The 24,220-nt window shown below is 46.2% G+C and overlaps 1 protein-coding gene and 1 long non-coding RNA gene across 3 annotated transcripts in view; one reads left to right on the top strand and one right to left on the bottom strand.

Moving 5' to 3' along the window:
- Nucleotides 1-22,332, top strand: part of LOC129534403 (uncharacterized) — a 39,858-nt gene extending 17,526 nt beyond the window's left edge. The window contains exons 5-6 of the long non-coding RNA XR_008681000.2: nucleotides 21,046-21,193; nucleotides 21,526-22,332. This is a non-coding gene — a long non-coding RNA (uncharacterized lncRNA). The remainder of the gene's footprint in view (nucleotides 1-21,045; nucleotides 21,194-21,525) is intronic.
- Nucleotides 1-24,220, bottom strand: part of CSMD2 (CUB and Sushi multiple domains 2) — a 647,961-nt gene that overhangs the window by 423,455 nt on the left and 200,286 nt on the right. For both annotated transcript variants that reach the window (XM_055391224.2, XM_063700513.1), the window contains exon 4: nucleotides 2,361-2,555. In XM_055391224.2, coding sequence (XP_055247199.1) covers nucleotides 2,361-2,555 — 195 coding nt within the window. The remainder of the gene's footprint in view (nucleotides 1-2,360; nucleotides 2,556-24,220) is intronic.

Below are 24,220 nucleotides of genomic sequence, written 5' to 3'. Positions count from 1 at the left end.
ACCCCCGCTGCATCCAGTAATTGGATTACATTTGTTTCTGGTTTTTATCTTGAACAAAATAGCATGGCATTTATAGTGCTGCAAAAAGAAAAAGAACTGCAGTTTATATTTCATAACTTAGACACTTGATTTTATTTACTATCATATTTCATATTCTATCATCGTGTCACAACTCTGACACCATCCTTGGAAGATCAGAATGTTAATGGTAACATCCTTAAGGCAGGGGGTGGGTAAGGATGCTATAAGGAAGGGCAGATACAGCAGCTTTCAGGCTGTGGTTAGGCCACACACCTGTGTAGGGGCCAAGGTCTCACCTGATTGGTTTGGTAATTCCTGAAGTCCATCATGGAAAGAGGCAGTTCCTGAGTTAGGAACGGGGCCTGGGAAGATGGGACTTAGGAAAGCAGGAAAGGGAACTCTAGTTCCCTTGTGCTCCATCAAGAAGGCTCAACATGGCCAAGGCCCATTCTGTTGGTTGAGGAGAGGTAAACAAAGGTGAAGTCAAGTGACAACTCAGATTGATTGGCTGTGGCTTGCCTATTGGGAGGGAATTCACAGCTGTGTCTGGACCCAAGCAGAAAGGGTGCAATGAACAATTAATTATGTCTGCCATGGGAGTGGGAAGAAGGGAAATAGGTATATATGCCATGTAATTTTTATCCTTGGTGTCAATAACAAAAAGTGTGTGCATGTGGCAGGAAGAAGGAGTTGCTTATCCCTGGAGCTAGTCTTTTACAGTAATTACAGAAAATCTTCCTCCAAAAGAAAAATAAAATTTGAACTAAAGGAGGAGCTAGTTATTCCAATGACTTCTCAACTCCTGGAAATGTTCCTCCCAGACTGATATATGGATGTTCAGGATCCATGGAATTTAGAGATGAGCGTTACTAGAAGAAAAGAGTGGTCAATAGTGCAAAGGTTTCTTAAGAGGTCAAGAAATACAAGAGCCAAAACAATTCCCATCTGATTTGGCAAAATGATGCAAATATTGAGGGCAAAGGCCAGTCTGCAGAGGAGTAAATGAGAAGGGAAAAGGAGGGACAAGGCTGGATGGAGCTTTCAAGATGCTGGGCTATGTTGATGGCATGGGAAATCTTACAGTGTGATGTGATTGATTGTTTTTCAAAGGTGGTTAAAAATTGTCTGCATGCATCATAATCTCAATTTATGTACATATTTGTAATATATGCATATGTGCAATATGTATTGGAAGGAGATGGAAAGGACATACATTAAAATCACAGTTAAAACAGGTAAATTTTCTTTCTTCTTTATTCCCTTCTGTATTTTCTAAGCTTTTAAAAATGATCGTGTGCCGGGTATGGTGGCTTATGCCTGTAATCTCAGCACTTTGGGATGCCAAGGCCGGAGGATCATTCGAGCTCAGGAGTTCAAGACCAGCCTGGGCAACATAGAGAGACTCTGTCTCCATGAAAAAAAAAAAAAAAAAAAAAAATTAGCCAGGCATGGTGACACATGCCTGCGGTCCCTGCAACTCCAGAGGCTGAGGCAGGAGGATCGCTTGATCCCAGGAGTTTGAGGCTGCAGTGAGCCATGATTATGTCACTGCACTCCAGCACGGAGGACAGAGGAAGATCCTGTCTCAAATAAAATTTAAAAAAAAAAAAAAGAAAAAAGAAAAAGAATGAAAGAAAAAGAAAGGAAGAAAGGAAAAAAAAAGAAGATTGTGTAAGAAATAGGCTGGGAGTAGGGTGACAAATGTCTCTGTTGCCTGAAACTGAGTGGGTTTCCAGGATGTGGAACTTTCAGGACTAAAATTGGGAAGGTCTTGGGCAAATATGAACAAGTTGGTCAACCTAGCTGGGAGGCTGAGGCCGACACAGCATAGAAGAGAGGTGTTTTTCTGGAGGAGGGGGTTGTTGGAGTAAAGAGATTTTGAGCATATTTGGAGGCTGAGAGGAAGAAACTATTAGATAGAGAGAGAGGCTGAATTTATAGGAAAGAGAAAAGAATAATTCCTACAGTGAGGTCAGTACGAAAGCTGTTGGGAAAGTGATCTGGCTTCCACAAGAGGAGAGAGGGTCTGCAATAGGAAGAGAAATGATGTTTCTTCTGAGACAGGAGGGCTAGAGGTAAGGGAAGACTGGCTACATATAAGTTTGTTGATGCAGGGGAAAAAATGAGGGAGTGCACACCCGAGGGTTAGGAGGTCAGGTGAGGTTGAAATACCCCTAGAACACTTGAGGACCCTGAAAACCCTCTGTGCTGTCCAGACTTGGGTACCCCCCTCCCTGCTGGGGTGTAGCTTTGCCCTTTGAGACTGGATGTCACTGGAAGCTCCAGCATCACCTCCCAGCCACTGCCCCACTCTGTCAGACCCCTTGCTGGCCACCTACCTCTGCAGGAAGGCAGGGGGAAGTCCCACGTGGCGCTGTTCTCAGAGCCAGCGTGGCAGGTGAGCACGGCGTGGCCCTCCAGGAAGAAGCCAGGGTTGCAGCTGTAGCGGACCTTGTCACCGAGGTTGAAGGTTGAACCCTGCTGGATGCCATTGGGCAGCCTCCCTGGGTTCCCACATGTGTGGCTGGGGAGAACTGTGAGGAGAAACAGAGAAAGAGACAGGTACCCCGTGAGCTGGGCTGGAGCCCTGACACCGGGCTTCCTAGTAGCATCTCCCTAGGCCACTCGGGCTTCCTGGAACTCATTTCTCCTTCTGTGAACAGCATTGCCCACTGCTGATCTGCCTGCTTCTCAAGGCTGTAGATTACCTGAGAATGGGTTACTCATAAGAGTCAAGGGTTACTCAAAATCTCACATGTGAGTTTACAACTGGATGTCCAGGTTTCTTGCCTTTTCTAATGCGCAGCCATGGATGTGAATTATGTTCATCCTGATCACTAGAGACGCAATTCCAGGAATATTACTTTAATCTCTTGGGCATGGCTGGCCTGATTTCAGACTCCACACTCCTCACTAAATACCATGGAAGGGACATAAGCCATGGCATAAGAGTAGGTGCTCATTAAATCCAGTGTCCTTTCTTTCACGTGTGATCCACCCTGGCAGCCAGAGGGGCACTTTGGCCCTGCAGGTTCAGGGGAGTTGAAAGGGTTGGATTAGGCAGAATAGGCAGTGAAGTGGGAAAACAAGAACCCGGGTTCTCATCAGCCTGACTGGTTTAAAGGGGGAAAATTGGGAGCCAGGAAACACCATGCACAGTGTGTGGCCAGAGCCAAGCAATCATGGTCACCTGCAAGTGTGCTCTCATGAGGCAGAGGAAATGGTCTTGGGGAAGGTGCAAGAGCACCATGACCTGGCAATAAGGAGGGAGGGAGGACACAGATTCTCTGTGCCCATAAGTCAGTCACCTGTTCCAACTGACCCAGCTTCCCCCTGCCCTCTGCCTTGTCCCCCAGAGTTAGAACTGCCTGTGCCTTAAAGGTCAACACCTCCTATCATTCTAGGATACCCCCATGGGGTGAGGAGTAGGGGTCTTAGTCATGCCCAGACTACCGTTTAAGTACCTCTCCATTAATCCACCTGGCAATGACTTATTGAGGTTGTCTCTGAGAGGCCATGCAGCCGGATGGTGGTAAGTGCAGACTTGGAAGCCACCGTGCTTGAGTTCACTTCCCAGCCTGAAATCTTACCACCTGTGGGACCGTGAGCAAGTCTTTTAACCTTTTTGCACTTTAGTTTCCTCATTTGTAAGATAGGGAGCTCAACAGCACCTTCCTTATATCAAAATAATTGTTGCAAGAATTAAGCCAGTTCAGGTATGCAAAGTGCTTAGGACAGAGCCTGATGTACAGTGAGTACAACGCAAATGAATCTAACTCTCGGTCCAGTGGGTGCTGTGCACAATTAATGGCACACTAAGAGTTATGATGGGACAGGAACAGGTAGGAAACCAAACCCAGCTGGGGGAGAGGTCAGAGATCACTTCCTGGAGGAGTTGACATCTCTGCAGAACCCTGGGAGATTAGTAAGACTCAGCTAAGCAAAAAAGAGCAAACAGCATGTGCAAAGGCCCTGAGGCCAGAGATAACCCAGGAGCTGAGGGAGCCTGGGGTAAAAGAGTGGGGTGGCAGTGATGGGGAAGTGGAAGTGGGCAGGCCTGGACTCTAAATGGCCCCCCTAGTCCTTGCAATACCCTCTTCCTGACAATGTTGCTGTTAGTATCTGCCTTCCAGAACCCTCTACCAGCTCTGATGATCTCAGAACCCTCTGAAAAAAGGTATTCCCTCCCCCTTCCTCTCTTCCTCCTCTGAGAGGAAACAGCTCAGTGTAGAGGATAATGGTAGACTTTGGAACCAGCCTGATCTGGGTGTGAAACCAGGTGCCATCATGTCTTATTCTGTGTGACCTTGAGTCACATGAACTCTCTGAGCCTTAGTTTCTTCAACTGAGAAAGGAGTGAGGCCAATAATATTTAGCAGTTGAGGGAGTTACCAATATAAATGCTGCATGCCTGGCACAATGCCCAGAACATAGTAGGTGCTCACAAAATGGCAAATGTTCTCATTCCATTGGGCCACAGGGCCATGAGGGCGTGGGCCTAGTCTGGTTCATAGGTATATCTTGGGAGACTAGCACAGTGCCTGGCACTTGTAGGGACGTATGTGCATGTTCATTAATTAGTTATTTGGAGAGTTACTCATTCATGTATTAATTCCTTCATGCAACAAAAATTCATTGTGGGCTTACTGTGCTTGGCACAGTGGGGCCAGCCCTCGGAGGCTTATATTTTTGTGAGAGTGAATCTTAAAGACTGAAGAGCTCTTCCTTGCCCATTCTTTACCTGTGCCAAGTGAGATGACCTAGATGAAAAGATTTACCTCTATTGCCCTGTCCATTGGCCCAGCTTAGCATTTCCCATGATCCCACACTGCTAGTTTACTTAGCATTTCCCATGATCCTGTGCTGCTGGCTTACTTAGCATTTATCACATTCCCCTGCTGCTGGCTTGCCTGGTGTTTCCCATGATCCTGTACTGCTGCTGGCTTACTTGGCATTTCCCATGATCCCCTGCTGCTGGCTTACTTGGCATTTCCCGTGATCTCCTGCTGCTGGCTTACTTGGCATTTCCCATGATCCCATGTTGCTGGCTTACTTGGCATTTCCCATGATCTCACACTGCTGGCTTATTTGGCATTTCCCATGATCCCCTGCTGCTGGTTTACTTGGCATTCCCTATGATCCCATGTTGCTGGTTTACTTAGCATTTCCCATGATCCCATGTTGCTGGCTTACTTGGCATTTCCCATGATCCCCTGCTGTTGGCTTACTTGGTACTTCCCATGGTCTCCTGCTGCTGACTTACCTGGTGTTTCCCATGATCCTGTACTGCTGCTGGCTTACTTGGTATTTCCTATGATCCCACACTGCTGGCTTACTTGGCATTTCCCATGATCCCCTGCTGCTGGCTTACTTGGCATTTCCCATGATCCCACACTGCTGGCTTACTTGGCATTTCCCATAATCCCATGTTGCTGGCTTACTTGGCATTTCCCATGATCCCTTGCTGCTGACTTACTTGGCATTTCCCATCATCCCATGCTGCTGGCTTAGTTGGTACTTCCCATCTTTTGCTCTTGGCTTACTTGGCATTTCCCATGATCCCCTGCTGCTGGTTTACTTGGCATTTCCCATGATCCCATGCTGCTGGCTTACTTGATACTTCCCATGATCTGCCGCTGACTTACTTGGTGTTTCCCATGATCCTGTACTGCTGCTGGCTTACTTAACATTTCCCATGATCCCACACTACTGGCTTACTTGGTACTTCCCATGATCCCCTGCAGCTTGCTTATTTGGTGTATCCCATGAGATCCCATGCTCCTGGCTTATTTAGCATCTTCTATGATCAGTCCCCTGCTGCTGGTTCACTTGGCATTTCCCATGATGCCCTGCTGCTGGCTCACTTGGCGTTTCCCATAATCCTATGCAGGTGTCTTACAGCAGAGGCAATGACTGTGATGTGTGTGTGCTTATGAGTGTTGGGGGTGGGAAGGGCAGGTCAGGTAAACATTTGGAGAAAAAAGCAAGCTAAGGTGAAGGGAGGGAGCCAACTAGGGGAAATGAGCTGAGAACTGGTGTAGAACTAACGTTTCATTTTCCGCAATGAGACGCAAAGACCCAATTTAATTAAATTACTAATGTCAAATTTTTAATGAACCTGCTTCTGCTTTGGGCTTTCTTCCTTCGAAATTAATGACTGGAACATCACTATAAATAAAAGTCGATTCTTCTTAAAAAGTCACTCTCAAACGCTCACTGCTCTTTACTTAATGAGCTGTTCACAATCAGACCACTCTGACCTGATGCTTCCATTGGGACCTGGGTGTAATGAATGGGGCTCATTTCCAACCCCACCTGCTTTTTTATGCCAAGCTCCACTCCTGAGAGGTCCCACAGTGGATGGAGAAAGGCCAGACTTTAGGCTCAGAGAGACATGGGTTCAAATCCCAGATCTGGCTGCACAATCTTGAGCTGTAAACTTTCCCTCACTGGCCTTCAATTCTTCAGAAACTGGGGATACTTTTTCATCCTGTAAGGGTGTTTTCATTTGCTAGGACTCCTGTAACAGCAACACAAACTAGGTGGCTGAAAACAACAGAAACTTATTTTCTCACAGTTATGAAGGCTAGAAGTTTAAAATCAAGGTTTTAGCAGAGCCATGATCTCTTTGAAACCTGTAGGTGAATCCTTCCTTTTCTCTTCCTAGCTTCTGGTGGTTTGCTGGCAATTTTTGTTGTTCCTTGGCTTGCAGATGTGTCATTCCAATCCTCTGTCTTCACATGGTGTTCTCTTGCTTTGTTTCTGTGTCTGAATGCCCCTTTTTTATAAGGACACCACTTATATTGGATAGGGTACACATCCTAATGACCTCATCCTAACTTAATCATCTGCAAAGACCCTGTTCCAAATGAGGTCATACTCACAGGTACTGGGGGTTAAGTCTTCAACATAGCTTTTAGGGAGACACAATTCAACTCATCACAGGGCTGTTGCGCAGATTAAAATTCAACTTATAATACCTACCCCTGAGTGCCTAGTACGTTTCAGGTCCTGGACTAAAAGCTTATTTTACTTTTAGCCCAGGACCTGAAACATACTAGGCACTTTATCTTGTGGGATATAGAGTATCCTCATTTTACAGGTGAAAAAAAACAGGCACAGAGAGCTTCATTCACTTGCTTGCCCAAGGCCACACAACTAGAAAATGGCAGAGCTAGGTTGAGGACCTTGGTCTTTCTGCCTCCACTGTTCAGCACTCTGGAATGTGAGACTGCTTCTGACAGAGGCAAAGCGTCCAAGCACATAGTGGGTGCTTAATAAACAAGAGTTCCCTTACTCCTTTCATCATTCTAGGCACTGCAATAAGATGAAGAGAGATTACCCGACTGTCCAGATTTAACAGTCTGATTTTTTTCCCAGTCTGATTTGCCAGTCCTGTGCTTTTTAATAATGTCAAGGGCAACATTTAAAGTGTGGTCTTCTGTTATGTGTCTAATGTGCAACTTGCTGGACAGACATAGGAGATTGGAGATAAGCTACAAAGCGAATCCTTTCTAAGGCACCGTGTTCTTTGATTTTTTTTTTAGAATGTCCGTGTATTTTTTAGCACAGATACTATAACCGTTCATGCTCTCCCATCTATAAAGCTTCCCTTTGATTGCTTACCAAATGAAGAGGGGGATATTTACATCCAACGCAGCCCAGAACAATATTATTAAAGCGGTGCCTGACATTGAACAATTCCATTGTAGATTAGCTGTGGGGAATTTTTGTCTCTTCTACAAAGCCCGACTCTTGCCAATCAACGTAATATTCTCAGTGATTGTATGACAATGAATCTCCTCTGTGGCTGAAGTGCAGCAAAAGCTACATCATGCCTTCTTTTATTTTTAATTTGAGACTTTGGTTCCCATATTATAATGAAGAGTCATTTATGCTCTCTGGACAAGCACCCTCCATATGTTTTGATTTCTTCTCTTCCATCAAGTAACTTGTTTCATCTCCATGGCCATACGATTGATACCAAGTGGTAGGCTAGTTGGGAAGAAGAATTCAGGGAGAAGGATTTAGTCTTCCCACAATCCTCAGCATGGAAAGAAGAGAAGGTGATGCCTGTGTACGTGCGTCCATATGTGTGTGATCTGGGGGCAGTGGGCAGGATCAGGGAGGGAGGAATAAAAACTACTCTTTTTTGAGTCCCAGATCTGTGCTAGGTACTTCTGCATCATATATTAGCTTACTTAATCTTTACGACTCCCTTATTTTTAGCGGTTTGGCCTTTTAAACATAATTCATAGCATACTTACTCTGTGCTATCCTTAATGTCAAGTGCTTTTCATATATTTCCATCCCCAAAGAGTTTTCTATACTTGCTGTCTCCATTTCCTCTCCACTCAACTGATATATATTTATATTTTATTATACATGAGATATATAATTATACATTTTATATATGTCATATATAAAGTTAATATACTTCATATACTACAACTGATATGTATTTTTGCTTGATACATCCATCTGTTTATTGTTAGTCTCACCTTGCTACAGTGTAAGCTCCATAAGGACAGGCATTTTTTGGTCTTTTTTGTTCAACGCTGTTTCTCAGTTCCAAGAACAGTGCCTGATGTATAATAATAACTTCATAAAAGCTTACTGAGAGACTTAATGATCTTATTTAATCCTCCCAACAACCTATCGAGAGAGGTGCTATTATTACCATCACTTGTTGAGATAAGCATAGTTGTCAGAGATGTTGGAGCATTTATCCAAGGCCACATAGCTCACTGCAGGGGCAGAGGCGGGTTTTCACATCACTGTCTGGGATTCCACATTTCTGCCTGCACTAGGCCATTCTTGCACGGACCATTCCACAGGAAGTCCATGGTGACTACTGTACCTTGAAACATTCTCACAAGGAATTCACATGCATTCTCCTGAGGGAGAGGATTTGGGGTGACAACCAGGCAAGCTGACCTCTAGGTTGGTCCTGTATATTTCCTGCTACCTGTCAATCAAACAGAGGCAGGGGTGCCAGGGCATCAGATGGAGGATGCCACCCACAACTAGTCAGTGGGCCCCGCCCTGCTGGGCTTTGCCCTAACCATTGTCAGGCAGAAGCCCTCCGCCATAAGCCTATTCTCTCAACTCATGTTTGTGATTCTGCAACCTTCAGCATCATGGTTATGTGGAAAGTTTTATAAAGATACTGATGCTTAGACCCTGTCCCTAAACCTGCTGAATCATAACGTGAGAAACAGAGCCTCGGCTGCTCCAGGAGACTGAAAAGCTGAGATTGAGAACAACTCCCACTAACCTATTCATGTAAGTTATTCCACTGGCCCAGCTGGGTTTATCTCTCTGAGCTTTAACTGCTCAATCTCCAGGGCCTTTCTTGTTTTTAGGTTTTTACTTCTGACAGCAGCAAACGTGGCCTCTCTCCTGGAGTTTCCTGTCCTCCATAAACCACACTAGCCCTATAACTTCCTTCTCATTTGAAGACCCTCATGGTCTCTTCCCTGGACTTCTGTACCCAACTCTGATCTTCTCACTGCTGGCCTTGCCCTCTCCAATGCATTGTCCCCAGCAATGCTGGAGCCAGCATTCTCGAATGACAAATTCACCATGGCCCTTCCCTATTGACCCTGCCAGGAGCCCGCATTATAAAAGTAAGTTCCTTACCACCAAGGCACAGGCAAACACAGAACCTATGGTCTTCTGGGTGACTCTCATGAGAATACATAATAATTTGAAAGATTAATTTAAAAAAAAGGAAATAAAAAGAAAACCTTAAGAACCTCTCTGTTGCCATCAGTATGAATTAAAGCTTAGGCCTAGGCTGCCCCCATCCTTGTGATCTGACTGTTGCTGATGTTTTTTCTGCCTTCTCTCATCTTGTCCTCTCTACCTTTTCTCTCAAATTCTTCATCTGGCAAACTCCATCAAAGCCACATTTAAATGTCACCTCCTCCGTAAAGCCCTCCTTGATACCCTAAGTGTCTTGTATAACCCATAAGATCCCACAAGAACACATCTTGATTGACTATAAATACTGTCACAATGTCATTGGCAATTGGCTGTTAGAATCCTGAATCTCCTGGCCCATGAAATAGGCAGGCTCCCTCTGTTGATTTTGTTAATGTTGCAATCTCACAAGCCCACATTTTACATGACTGGGTTTTTTTGGACCCCATCTAAGGAGTTACGTGGGGGTTTCCCTGCGCTTCAATTCCTGCACTTTGTTGTACATTGTAATTCATTCATTCATCCATTTATAACACCCTGGCTTCCAAACAGGAGCTGAGCCTGCTTGTTGTAATTGTTTCTTTAGGTGTCTATTTTCATCTCTGGACTCCTTGAGGGGCAGGAACAGTGCTGTGTTCTTTATATATCTAGCATTTGATTTCATGTCTGGCAGGAAGAGAGTGCTCAGTTGAAGCCGGAATGTGTTGAGTGAATTAAATATATATGTATACATAATAAAATATATATTATATATTAATCAGAATTATACACACACACACACACACACACACACGAAGCAATAAATAGTGTAAGAATTGGCAAACATTTTCCATACAGGGCGAGATAGTAAATATTTGTTGGCCTTGCAGGCTATATGGTCTCTGTCACAGGGACCTGATTTTTTCCATGCAGTGTGAAAGCAGCCACAGGCAATATGTGTTCTAACCAAACTTTAGTTATAAAAATAGCCAGCTGACCCACAGACCATAGTTTGCTGACCCTGAACTAGTGTTTATTCAGTTATGTACTTATGTGAGGCACATGATTCATATCTCAGGAACCACCCCCCCTCCTGTGATAAAAGCAAGTGAGGAAAGCTCAGTTTTGATGGGAGTCAATGATGGGAAGGGACTGTGGGGTGAGTGGGCTGCACCAGGGAAGGTGCTGGACAGAGGTGACTAGCAGGTACTGGAAGAGACAGGCAGGTGGCACTTGAAGATTGAGACCTACATCAAATTTCCTTTTCCCTACCATTTGGCCCTGGGGACAGGTGGGCATTGTGCTGACTGCAGGGAATGGCTTGTGTATTTATAGCCTCCACCCTTCCCCATTAAAATAGGATTCATTTTTAGTCTTTATAGCTAATCTTTAGGTTGGTAAAGATGACCTCATTTTACCAAAGAGAGAGTTGAATTTAGAGACCCGAAGGGTCACACAGCTAGTAGGAGCAGTGAAAGCAATAATAGTCACAGCCTGAGTGTTTACTATGAGCTGGGCACATTGCTTAGCATTCTTCTATTTCATCTTATGCAGACGGAGGTACTACAACTGTCTCCTTTTTACAGGGAGGAAACTGAGGAACAGCCAGGCTAACTCTTACCCAGGGCTACAATGCAGGTTGGGATCAAAGCTGGGGTTAAAACCCAAGCTGCTTGATCTAAGGGCTGTTCCTTTTACCATGTTGTAATCTTGATCTCCCAGGATTCAAGACCCTTGTTTGTTTCACTGCTTCCCCAGTGTGGAGTCCATGCTCTTGGTAACTTCGGAGTTCCTCTCCTTGCCAGGCCTAGAGCATTCCCAACCCACACCCAGTCAGAGCTCTCCTTGGCCCCTTTCCTCCAACCTAGACTAGCTGGGGCTGCAAAGACATCCATCATTGCACCAGAGGGGCCACAGAGAGGCTGTCAGAACAGAACTCTCCTTGCTGCTTCCTAACCACAGAACCCATGGCTTCCTCTCTTCCACCTGGGATTCTTTAAAGAAGCACCACCAAGAAGGAAACATCATAGGCCCCAGAACAGAGCTGCCAAGTAAAATATAGGACTCCCAGTTCGATTTGAAGTTCAGAAAAACACAAACCCTTCTATAGTATAAGGATATCCCTTGGGATATTTGGAATATGCTTATACTAAAAAGACTTTGTTATTTGAAATTCAAATTTAACTGGGTTTCTTGTATTTTAATTTGCCAATTTCGGCAACCCTGATCCAGAGGGAAGAGGTATCTCTTCTGCATCAAAGACTTCAACCTCTTAAAAAGTTGGGGCCATTTCTCTGGGGAAATGGGGCAGAGGAAAAGGGGAAGAGCTAGACCCTGCCTTTAAGGAATTTAATATTGAGCTGGAAGAGTGGATGCAGAGGGGGATGTTTCAGGGCCTCCTAGGGTAGGACCTGAGAAGGTTTGGGATACAGCAAGATTGCAGGGGAGCAGGGAGCCACATTGCCTCCTTCCTGCTTCTGTCACTCTCTAAGGGAAGTTCAGTTTTTCCAAACCAGTAACACGTGCTGCCCCTGTTTCAGAAGACTGTGGCAAGCCTTGGTCCCTTGGAGGAAGAGCATTAGGCTGGCACCAGGTCCTTCATCCTGCGGCCTATGTGAACCTCTCCAGCACCTGCCCTGCTGCCCCCTGCTCAGCCCGACCTGCCCCGACAGCACCCTAGCCCAGGGATGATCAAACATATCTAGACAGAAAAACACATAGAAAATCAGTGGTACCCTATGGTGAAACATGGCTAAATACTGTTAGTATTAGGCTTAGAATAGCTAAATATGCAATTTGGGGCTAAATTTGATTAATTGCATAGTGGGGTAGAAAATTATTTTCCGGTGTGTTCTATGATACACTGGCTGAGAAATAAACTTAATAAGAAAAACATTCAGAAAAAAATTCAGGTAATTTTAAAAAATACAACAGAAACTCCCTCCTCTTGAAGAAACCAGTGCTCACAAGTTTATCTGAGAGTTTCTGCAGGAGAAACCTGCTTAAGCTTGCTTAATCCAGAATTTCCAAAAATTTGACTACATAATCACTGCCCTGACTTTGGAACTTTACTCTCAGTAATGCCTAATAACCTCTGAATTGTTCTGCGAAACACATTTTGGGAGGTGTTGGATTCTGGGATAAGATAAACCTGAGTTGCTTTACTTTCTGTACTAGTCATTATGAAAATAAAACAACAATAGCAAGGGTACTTGACGTTTACATAGAACTTTCCAGGTTAATGTGAAAATGTTTTTCTTGACAAACATGTCTCCCACCGGAACATGCAAACAACTGTTTGTTCTGGGGGCAGGATTGGCCTAAGGTCTTCTATGACCCATTGGCTAGTAACTTGTGGTGGTAAAATCAATTCTTACAAAAGAAGTAAACTTATCACTTCCAGACGAATGTAGCATGTTAAGGAAGGACAAAGAGGACAAAGAGATACCTTCTTTCTTTTCATCTGACAACTTTTTTTTTTTTTTTTTTTTTTTTTTGAGACGGAGTCTTACTCTGTCGCCCAGGGTGGAGTGCAGTGGCATAATCTTGACTCACTGCAACCTTCACCTCCCGGGTTCAAGCGAGTCTCCTGCCTCAGCCTCCTGAGTAACTGGGATTACAGGCGTGTACCACCATGTCCAGCTAACTTTTTTTTTTTTTTTTTGTATTTTTAGTAGAGATGGGGTTTTTACCGTGTTAGCTAGGCTGGTCTCCAACTCCTGACCTCAAGTGATCCACCTGCCTTAGCCTCCCAAAGTGCTGGGATTATAGGCATGAGCCACCCCGCCCGGCCACCTGACAATTTTTATAGCAGGATAGGTTTTCTGTTTGTCTGGGTCAGAATGACCCTCAGGCTTTGGGAGGTTTATGGCCAGGGCTGCCATGTTTGGCCCACATCCCTGTCCAGCTGCAGATAGAATGTCATCTCCTATGGCCTCAGCCCTGAACCAATCCTGGCAAAGGAGCTCAAAGAGGAGGAGGCTCTGAACCTGGCTGGAGGGTCCTGCCTTGAGGCTGGGGTTTATAACTATCAGTGAGGCTGCCCACGTGGAAGGTTACTCTATTCCTTGCCAGGGCTGTCCCAACAGACTGCATAACTAGCTTTGTTATCTCCTTAACCTCCCCCAGGGTGGGAGCCCTGCTCTGGGCCAGGCTCTGCTGCCCCTGCCCAAGGCTGAGTCTTAGTCCCCTATATCCTGCTGGCTGGTAGGGAAGTATTGCCTTGAGGACCCGCATTACTTGGGATGCCCATAATGATGTCCCACACATCAACTAATCCCTTAGACAACAGAACTCCAGAGCCCCTATTTCCTCCACATGGCTCCCCGTCCACGGCCCTGAAGCCCCAGCACACCTCACAGCCATCTCTCTTCTTAAGGCAAGAGACAGCTGAACTTGTATTTTACTGGAAGAAGCACCATGTTCCCAAGGCTCCAGACCCACGGCCTCTCTCCTTCCAAGAAGAGTTAGACAGAGGGGCCCAAAGAGGAACTGAGGAAGAGGCGTCTGACCACCATCATCCACCTTCTGCAAATGATGGTGAACAGGGCGACTACAAAAGACAGGGATTCAACGTGTGGTGCACTGGAGTTCCTGTAGGGTGTCCTGTGAATCCTCATCCTCCTCACTTCCTCCTTCAGCATAAGCACCATCGCTTACGGACCACTTCTATGACAAACTTCACACTTAATCCTTTCTCATTTAATGCTTATAATAGCACTGAGGTGGATACCGTGCCCATTGGACAGGAGAGGAAACTGAGGCTCAGAGAGGGTGAGTCACTTGCTCACATTCACACAGCATGGAACCAGGGGAACTGGGGTGTACACCTAGTCAGCCTGACTTTGGCACCTTCTTTCTTAGCTGCTGTAGAAGTGAAGGAAGAGTTGGTGAGTCATAAGACTATCTTGCTGGCTACGGAGTCTGCTTTGAGGCTTTGTTTCCTACAGGTCTCCCTAACTGGGCCAAAGATGGTACTTGGTGAACATTTTGCAGTTTGAGGATCAGGAACAGTAGGAAAGGAGAGCCCCCCTGCCTCATCCATTAATTTTCACTCATCTCTGGAGTCCAACTACTTCTCCAAAGGCTTCGTGGAGGACCCTGTGCAGGGGGAGGCCATCTGTTCAGGTCCTCTGAAGTCATAGAGGCAGGTGGTAGAATGGGCTCTGCCCTCTGCCTTCTGCCCTGGACAAGCTCCTTAATTGGAAGACCCAAAAATGTCTTACACAGAAACACAGGCATACTAACACACACTCACACTCAACATGCACAAATCCATCCATTCACATCCCCTTTACGTATTCCCCTTTACAAGAGACATGCACACATGTACATTCTCATACACATAAACATGCATATATAAAAACAGGTAAATTCAGGATGCATCTGAACACAGCTCTTACATTCACACACATGACAATGGATACAACACACTTACTCTCCCACACATTTGAATAAACCACTCATGTTTATGTACAAGCCACGTCCATCTCAAGATACCGATCCATTTCCATATAGCCTCTTTGGATTAATAAACTTTTGCACAGGTATCTCTTTATACAACCAGAACAGCCCTCAGAAGCCAGTGTTATATCACACACTCATGGGGCCTGCCTGACACTTGTGTTTAAGCTCCTGTTTTCCCAGACACAGTACAGAATGCAGGGATAGAGGCACGGAGGTAGATCTAACCCTAGAGATGCCTCAAGCATCTGCTGGCTCAGTCTGTGATTTCAGAGGTAGGGATCAAGGGCTGTCAGGGTCAGGGAGACACAGGGCATCATGGTCCAGAAAATGTCTCTGGTGTCCCATAGACCTGGGTGTGAATTCCATCTGTGCCTCTCCTGGCTGTGGGTTACTGGTTGTATAACAGGTATGGATTAGGAGAGTGGACTCTGGAGGTGTACTCTGGGTTCATGGTCAAATCCCAGCACTGTTACTTAAATAGTAAGCTACTTCACCTTCCTGCATCTCAGCTTCCTCAGCAATAGAATGGGGGTAATAATCGCACCCAGCTTAGAGAGCTGTTGAGAGGATTAAGTCCAATAAACCAGGCAAAGTGCTTATCTCAGTGTCTGGCACACAGGAAGTGCTCAATAAGTTTAGGATGTGATTACATAAAAGCCCCTGGATTCCCTGGGAGAAGATGCCAGGGCAGTGTGGGAGAGGCTGGAGCTGAAAAAGAGAGAAGCCGGGTACAGTGGCTGGGGAGGGCAGGTGGCCCCAGGAGCCAGAACATGGGATGCACCCTGGCTCTGCCAGGTAGGCAGCATCCCTTAGACCTACACGGCTCTTGTTGAGCCAGGGAGGGGTCTGTTGCTTTGAATTCTAAAGACCTCCCTTACAGCCTAATAAGAATCATTCATGAATAGTCCTACCCAGCTGCAAACTGAAATGCAAGAGGAGACCCTGTGTATCACTGGACTCAGACCTTGTCCCCTCTCTGACCCTCTCCTCAGCTGCCCTGTGCTGCCCTGGCTCACCAGCCAGTGGCTCACAACTTCAGGGATGAGGGGAAGGAATAATTTGGAGAAGTTTCCTGGAAGAGGCATTTGGTATGGTCTTGACAGAGAAGGAAGGACGTTCCAGAGACAAGAAGTGGCACATGGCCAAGAGTACAGAAGCCCCCACTTCTTGCTTTCCAGGCTCTTGTTCCCAGGGTTAGTGACTCCTAACTTCCTGTGTGCAAAATCCCAGCCCAGACCTTCCTCCTGACTCCAGACCCCAAGTCTTGCTACTTTCTGGCTTCTCTAAGTGAAAATCTCAGAAATGCCTCCAACTGCACATGGCCCAAAGTACTCTCCTGCCCTTGCCCCAAACCCATCTCTCCCCTGGGTTCCTTGCATCTGGGACTGGCCCATCATCCAGCCAGCCATCCAAGCTGAGACCTCATCTGGTCTCACACCCAGTCTCTTGAATTACCTTCCTTCCATCTCTCATATCTGCCCCCACCCCATTGCTCAGGTTCCAGGACCAGCCCCTACCCTATCTCAGTTTCTTCTCTTGGACTTGGAGATAGCCTCCTCATTGTTCTGTCTTCAGACTTGCCCCAATCCAACCCATTCTCTAAACAACTAGTAGGATCATGGCTCTTCCCTCCTAAAAGCGCTTCAGTTGGTGTCAAGCTCTAGAATATCACTCAAGGTCCTCCATGAGCTAGCCCCACCCATGTCTCCAACTGTACGTACCCGTCTCCTCCTCACACCCAATGTTCCAGCAACAATGGCTCTCCTTATTTCTCCTCCAGCAGAGAGAGAGAGAGAGAGACAGAGAGGAGAGTGTGTGTCTATAGTCATGCTGGTGTGTTGGTGTTACATGAGCATGTGTGTGTCTATATATGCATGTAAACTGCATAACTATGAAATGTGTGGGTATGTGGGTATGTGCAGGGACATGGCATGTGGCATGTGGGTATTCAGGTAGGAGAGCCTGTTGAGGATGGGCATTGAGGGAAACGTGGTTGAGAAGCCAGTGGTTGGCATAGTTGGGCAAGATGACATTTACAGCAAAGGCTAGGCTACTGACAGGCCCAGGAACTCAAGGCCTGGGAGTTAGGTGTTACCAGGCCCTAAATCTCCCCAGGTGAAAAAGAGGGAGCTGCACTCCACACTCTCTAGACCTGGGCTGCAACTGTCCTGGGGCACGGGTCATATGCATAGAAGAAGCCTTATGCCATGTCCCTGGGTATCTTGTCTCCCTCCTTCCTATTCAGCCAAGGATTGGGATGCGTCTGTCTTCATGTCTCTGAAGAGCTGCTGTTGACCTCATTGTTCCACCATGGTGATTGTTCACCAAAGATAGAAAGCTGTTAATTCCAGCTCCTAACTGATTACAGCATTGAGTCAGGCATCATCCAGAACCTTGGGTGTTTTTCTAGACACCTGAGAACCCCAATTTCTCTTTCCCCTTGGTCCTCTATCTGACAATCTGACCCACAGTCATTCCTGACTGACATTGGCCAAGTCTCCAAGCTTCCACCCTCTTTTCCCAGGCCAGTCTGTTAGCACACATCTCCAGGGCTGGAGGGAGGCTGTGGAAGCCACCCTGGTTCTCTCTTCCCTCCCTTGAGCAACGAGACAAGAATTTGTCTAAATGTTAGGGACACTGCACTCCATTCTGTCATCTGTTCAAGAGGCACATGGCTTACTGGAGCTGCTCATTCATTAACTCATTCAACTGGTGTCTTCACACCTTGGTGGTTTGCTGGGATCTGATGATGAATGTCCTCCCTGCCCTCATTATGCTTACACTCTACAAAAGGTGCTCTTGTATTTAAAAAACTATCAGAGCTCATCCCAGGCTGCAACCTCTAAGAAGAGGTGAGGCCAAATGACCTTTAAGGATAGGCTCTGTGTCAAGCAATTATGCCAGCCATTTACATTGTTGATTGCCAAGAAAAGTCAATCTCTTCCCTGGCTTTCTCCCACCTACCCCCTCGCCCATCCTCCACTTCAGGTTCCCTGCCAGGCTCACTTCCTTCTCCAATCCTCCTGCTCCAACACTCACCTGCCTATAAAACAAACCCAGGCACCATCCCTTAAGCTTCTTGTGACTCTTTGATGCTGGCAGAAGAAACTGTCTACTTCTTAGCAAGACATTTAAAGTCCTACACGATCTGGACTCAGCCATCTGTCCAGGTTTTCCTCCTGCTACTTCCATCCCTACCACATCCTCAACCACGCACACTCCTGCTCCTTTGTCACCTCTCCTTCTGTGATCTCTCCTTTGTGCCCTTTCACGCCCCTTGGCCTCTGCAGTTGCTGGCCCCACCTCTGAAGTACTCTTGTGCTTTTCATCATCTGGCACATCCCTCTCAACCTTTCAAGACTCAGTTCAAATGTCACCTCTGGGAAGACATCCCCTTCTCCTCCGTGGAGCCAAGTGGTCCAGTGTGCTTTGTACACACCTCCATGGACACTCAGCATGGTAGGGAGGCCACAGGAGCCAAGGTAGAGGGAAGGAGAAGAGCAGTTAAGGGCTGAGTCCTAGGAAACTCTGGCCAAGAGGCTGTGATGACCCCAAGTATCTTGAGAATGAAAACTTGGCTGGCAATGTGTGAAATGCCACCAAGATAGCTAAAGCCAGAACAGGACTGAACAGAGCTGTTGAATTTGATGGTCCAGTTATAGAACCAGTGGTATTAAGCAGAGGAAAACTAATAGAGCAAAGAGGTAGAGGTCTGAATAAGAATAACAGTAGTGATGGTGGATAATCTTTAAGTACATGAAGTTCTTCTCTGCCCCAGGGCCTTTACACAATATTCCCTGGCCCAGAAGTTCTCTGTCTTCCACTCTGCATTGCTCATTCATGATCGTCTTTCAGCACTCAGCTCAAATGTCACCTCCTCAGAGAAGCCTACCCTGACGTTTAATCCAACCTCAGCTATTCTGCCTCACCACCCTTTATTATACCTTCAGAGCATTTACAGTCATGAGTAATCATTTTATGTGGTTCTTGTTTTTGTTGTTTACACACACACACACACACACATGCGCACACACACAAACATGTAAGCTCCATGCAAACAGAGACCTTGTCTGACTTTTTTCACTTTTGTATCCCAGCATATAGCACAGTGGCCAGCACACAGTAGACACGCAAAAACTATTTCTTGAATCAACGACTCTATGAATGAATGGATGTATAAATGAGTGGATGGATGACAATCTCAATGTACTTAGCTTTCTGTGAGATTGTCAGCCATATGTTTACTGAAATCACGTCACAGGGCTTCTGTTCCTTAAACATTCCCTAAGGCATTGGGCACCAGCAAATGTTTGCTGGATGGCTGCACGTGGCAAAAAAGTCTAGCTCCACCAAAATTCCATCTTCCCTTCTTGGGGCACACAGCTAGACAACCTTTCCTAGACCTCCCTGCAGTTAGGTGGACCATGGGCAAAAGTGATACAGGCCATGGCCAGGCTTAGCCCATAAAAACCTCCATGCAGCCTCCTGCATGTTCTTCCTACATTGGCTGGATGTTGTTGATCAGACCCAAGGGGATGTGTGTCTTCGAGGTGGAAGGAGGCTTTATCCCTGAATTTCCAGGTGGAGTAGAGCTCCCCACCATATTAAACACCTGCCCAGGACAGATACATGAGCAATAAATGAATTTAAATTTGCAGAGCCATGGCCTACCCATTCTCTGCTACACAGCCAGGACCAGCTTCTCTCACATGCCCCTGAATCCTCGCACAGTCTGTCTGTCCTGCAGCCTCAACCTGTGCCAACTTGCAACGTTTCCATGATGCCTACAGCCCAGCTGACCCAGGAACCTGCCCTCTCTAAGTTTTCAGTAGAACCCAATCTCTGTAGCTCATAGTCCTTATAGAGTCTGTAGCTTTTTCTGAGATGCATGGGCTAGAATCCAAGTGGGTCTTTACCAGTTTGGAGTCAGGGATCTTTTGAGAGAAGATAAAACACATGGACCCTCCTCCCAGGAAGAAAGGAGCCACAGGCCCCCGAGTTCAGGCATGGATTCCTAGTGCTTTTGCCCAGCATGGCTCACCTGACAGCCCCATTCCAAGCTTAAAATGTCCCTGCCAGAAAAGGGCCTTGCCTGTTCAAGCTGACCCTGCTCCCTGAGAGATATGGATTGATTTTATTGACTCAGGAGCCAGCTATGAGCATGTCCAAAATTTATCAGACTAGCCTTCATTTGCAGGGCAATTCCCATGGATAAGGGTACAAGCCCAGTGCTCAGAATCCCAGTACCACTGCCCAGTGATGCTGGTTCCCTGCCATGCTCACTCCCTTCTCCAATCCCCTATGCTATCATGGGACCTCGAGCAAGTCCTTTCCCTCCCCAAGACTCAGTTTCCTCATCTATAAAGACGATAATAATATAACTACCTCTTAGGGTTGTTATGTGGACCCAGGCAGATAATCCATGCAAGGCACCTGGCACAGCACAATTCCTGGCACAGACCTAGTGCTAGTATTATCTCCTTCAATCCCCTCCCCTGAGAGTCGAAGTAGGTATAGTACTATCATGATCTTGTTTCTACAAATGAGGAAACGAAGACCAGAGAAATGAACTAACTTGCCCTAGGTCGTAAACCTTGTAAGTAACAAGCCTGGACTCAAACCCCTAAACTTGACTGCCTTCCACAGCTGATTGGTACTGGGTTGCTATGGAAACCTGTAGGGCCCAGGGTAAGATCTAGTGGAGGCCAAGTGAGGGGTATGTGGGTGGCAGTTCTGTTGGCGGTGGGGGGAGGGAACGCTGACTTAACTCTGGCCATCCAAATACCCACAATTATACAATTGAGGGTAGCCAGGGTTAAGTCAGCCTCCGGTAAAGGAGAAGGAGGTATGTTCATAGCAGCACTATCACAACAGCCAAGCGGGAGAAGCAACTCCAGTGTCCATGATGGGTGAATGGCTAAACAAAACATGGTACATGCGAACAACGGAATGTTATTCAGCCTGACAAAAGACGGGAATTCTGACACATACTACAGCATGGATGAACTGTGAGGACATCATGGTAAGTGAAATGAGCCAGTCACAAAAAGAACAAATACTGTATGATTCCACTTATATGAGACATCTAGAGTAGTCAAACTCATTGAGAAAGAAAGCAGAATAGAGGTTACTAGGGGCTGGGGGAGAGGGAAAAGAGGAGTTAGTACAGACTAAAGGGTCAGAGTTTCAGCTTGGGAAAATGAAAAGGTTCTGGAGATGGATGGCGGGGATGGTTATACAACAATGTGAATGTACTTAATGCCAGTGAACTAACTCCACACTTAAAAATGGTTAAGATAATGAGTGGTGTTATGTGTATTTCACCACGATTGAAAATAATAATTCTTTTAAAAGGAGGAGGAGGTCAAGGTGTTCATTTATCACCCGTGGACCCTGTCTTGCCATCCCAAGGAGGAAGAGAGGACGATCCCAAGTAGAACGGGCTGCTGGGCCACACTGCCCGGATCCCCATCTGCCTTTCTCCTGCCTCATTTCCAATTCCAGAATTATTCATCATCAAGAAGCTGCCGGAGATGGAATGTGAATTAGGAGCTCAGCTTGATTTTGTTTTATCTTATTTTCCCCCACGAGGCGCCGCCTGAGTGGGGCGGGGTGGGAGTGGGCCGAGCTTTGTTGTGACTTGTCGCCAAGCAAACGCGGTGTCAGCTTCCACGCAGGAGGCTGAGCATGGAGCATCCTGGGGCCTGTGCAGAGGATGCTTATTCTAGGAAATAATTACCCGCGTGTCCCTTCAAGTTGGCCCAAAAAATAGAACACTCAGGAGTGAGTGCTGTTATACCTTCTTAATTAGTTTCCTCGTTTAACCCGGGTCATTACTAGAAAGGCATTCAGGCTCTGGAGACAGACCACGTTTTGATCTTTTACTCCCGCTTACTCATGGGCAACCTTAATGAAAGTCACTCAGCCTCAGTCTTCTCATCTGTAGAATGAAATGTAGAATAATGAAAGTACCTATACTGTAGGGTTGTGGTGAGGATTGATAAAATGTCATGTGTGAAGGGCTTGGCACTGATATGCCAGTGTGTGGAAGCTGACTTTGTGTCACCCTGATCATCACCACCATCACCATCATCATCATCACTATCATCATTTCCATCGGGTTGCTTTGTATATGCTGACACTATTAGACAAAATAAAGTGCCGGCGTTCAGTCTACTTTCTATTGTTCATCTCTCCATTCAAACATCCCACTTACAGGTGCCAAACCAGCCACACCTGGGGGTTGGTGTCCTCCTATGGTGGCCACACCAGTGCATGATGTAGGCTGATCTCCACCTCGACACTAGTACCATGCGGGAGCTCACATCCAGGCTGGGGCCTGTGTTCCCGGAAGCAGGGTGATGCGGCAATTAACACACCAGATCTGAGTTCAAACCTGGCTTGGCCTTTTACCAACTATGAGATCCTGGCTCTGTTCTTTTTAATTATAGTAAAATATACATAAAATGTAGCATCTTAACCATTTTTAAGTGTAGTTTAGTGGCATTAAGAATATTCACATTGTGCACATGTACCCTAGAACTTAAAGTATAAAAAAAAAAAAGAATATTCACACTGTTGTGTAACCATCACCACTATCCATCCACAAAACTATTTTCATCTTGCAAAACTGAAACTGTACCCACTACGCAATAACACTCCATTTCCCCCTCCTCCCAGGCCCTGGCAACCACCATTCTACTTTCTGTCTCTATGAGTTTGACTAGTCCAAGCACTGCATATAAGTGGAATCATATCATTTTTATCCTTTTGTGACTGGCATCCTTCACTTCGCATAATGTCCTTGAGAGTCATCCATGCTGTAGCAGGTGTCAGGCCATTGTGTGTCTGCTTTTTAAGTTATGCAGTGCAGAAAACATCACAGCTTAGAGTTGCTCTGAAGATGGAATCTCTATCTACCCTCTTGCTCTGACCAAAATCTTAGGAATATTCCAGAATCCTCTCTATTTTCCACCCCCACATCCACACCATCAGTCAGCCCTGCTGAGCACACCTTAATCCAAACACTCCTCTTTGGCTCCTGTGCTACCTCCATGGCCCAAGCCCCAGTCTCCTTCACCCGGTGTCTCCAAAGGTCTAACTGAGCTCCCTGATTCCACTCTTGCCCCCACAGCCATTCTTCACACAGCAGCTAGAGGGATCTGTTAAAATATAAATTAGAGCATGTCTCTCCCCTGCTTAACACCCCCCAAAATCTTCTCATCTCCCTTTAAATAAGACTCACCCTCCTGTCCTGGACCTGCAGAGTCTCCGTGGCCAATCTCTGCTGGTGCCCTTGATTCCTTCCTCACCATGCTCCAGCCACTGTGGCCCAACTTTCTGGTCCTCAGGCTTACCAAGTTCCTACCTCAGGGCTCTTGCATTCACCTGTCACCTCCTCCGAGAGGCCTCCCCTCACCACACAAATCAAAGAGGCAGAAGCCCACAGGTCCTCTCTCCAAGGCTGTCTTATTTTAAGTCTTTGCATGACACTTATCACAACTGGCTGTCTTTCCCCCCTTTGTTTACTGTCTATCTTCCCTACTAGAAGGTATGCTCCATGCAAGCAGGGAGCCTCTCTGACCCATTCATTAGTATAGACCCAGAACCTGGCAGACAGCCGTTGCTCAATAAATACTTGTTGAATGAACTGACAAATGAGCAATGAAACAATGTATACAGAGCACTTTGCATGCTGCCTGGCAAGACGTTGTACTAGATGGCAGTCATTATTATTATCATCATTGTCATCATAATGATTACCCTGGGCCTCCTGCCTCATCGATCTGCAAGGCTAGACCTCACTTTAAGATTTGGGACAAGATCAATAAGTGTCCAGGACTTTCTGTGTCATCAAAGGAGCTGGAATTCATCAAAGGGGCTGTGAGTGAACAAGTTTTATGCCTTATAGGTCTGTGTGTTAAGGCTTAATGTCAATGAGTTCTACACAATCCTATCCCACTCCCAGGTTGGCCAAAGACACTAAGATTGCTGACATGAGAAGGTCTAGGAAGGGCAGGCAGGGCTGGAGCTGGAAGGATAAGTGGGA

Source organism: Gorilla gorilla, chromosome 1 (assembly GCF_029281585.2).
Source record: "Gorilla gorilla gorilla isolate KB3781 chromosome 1, NHGRI_mGorGor1-v2.1_pri, whole genome shotgun sequence".
NCBI classification, from domain to species: domain Eukaryota; kingdom Metazoa; phylum Chordata; class Mammalia; order Primates; family Hominidae; genus Gorilla; species Gorilla gorilla.
The sequence above is the reverse complement of the archived record's forward strand: the minus strand, read 5'-3'. Positions and strand labels throughout refer to the sequence as shown.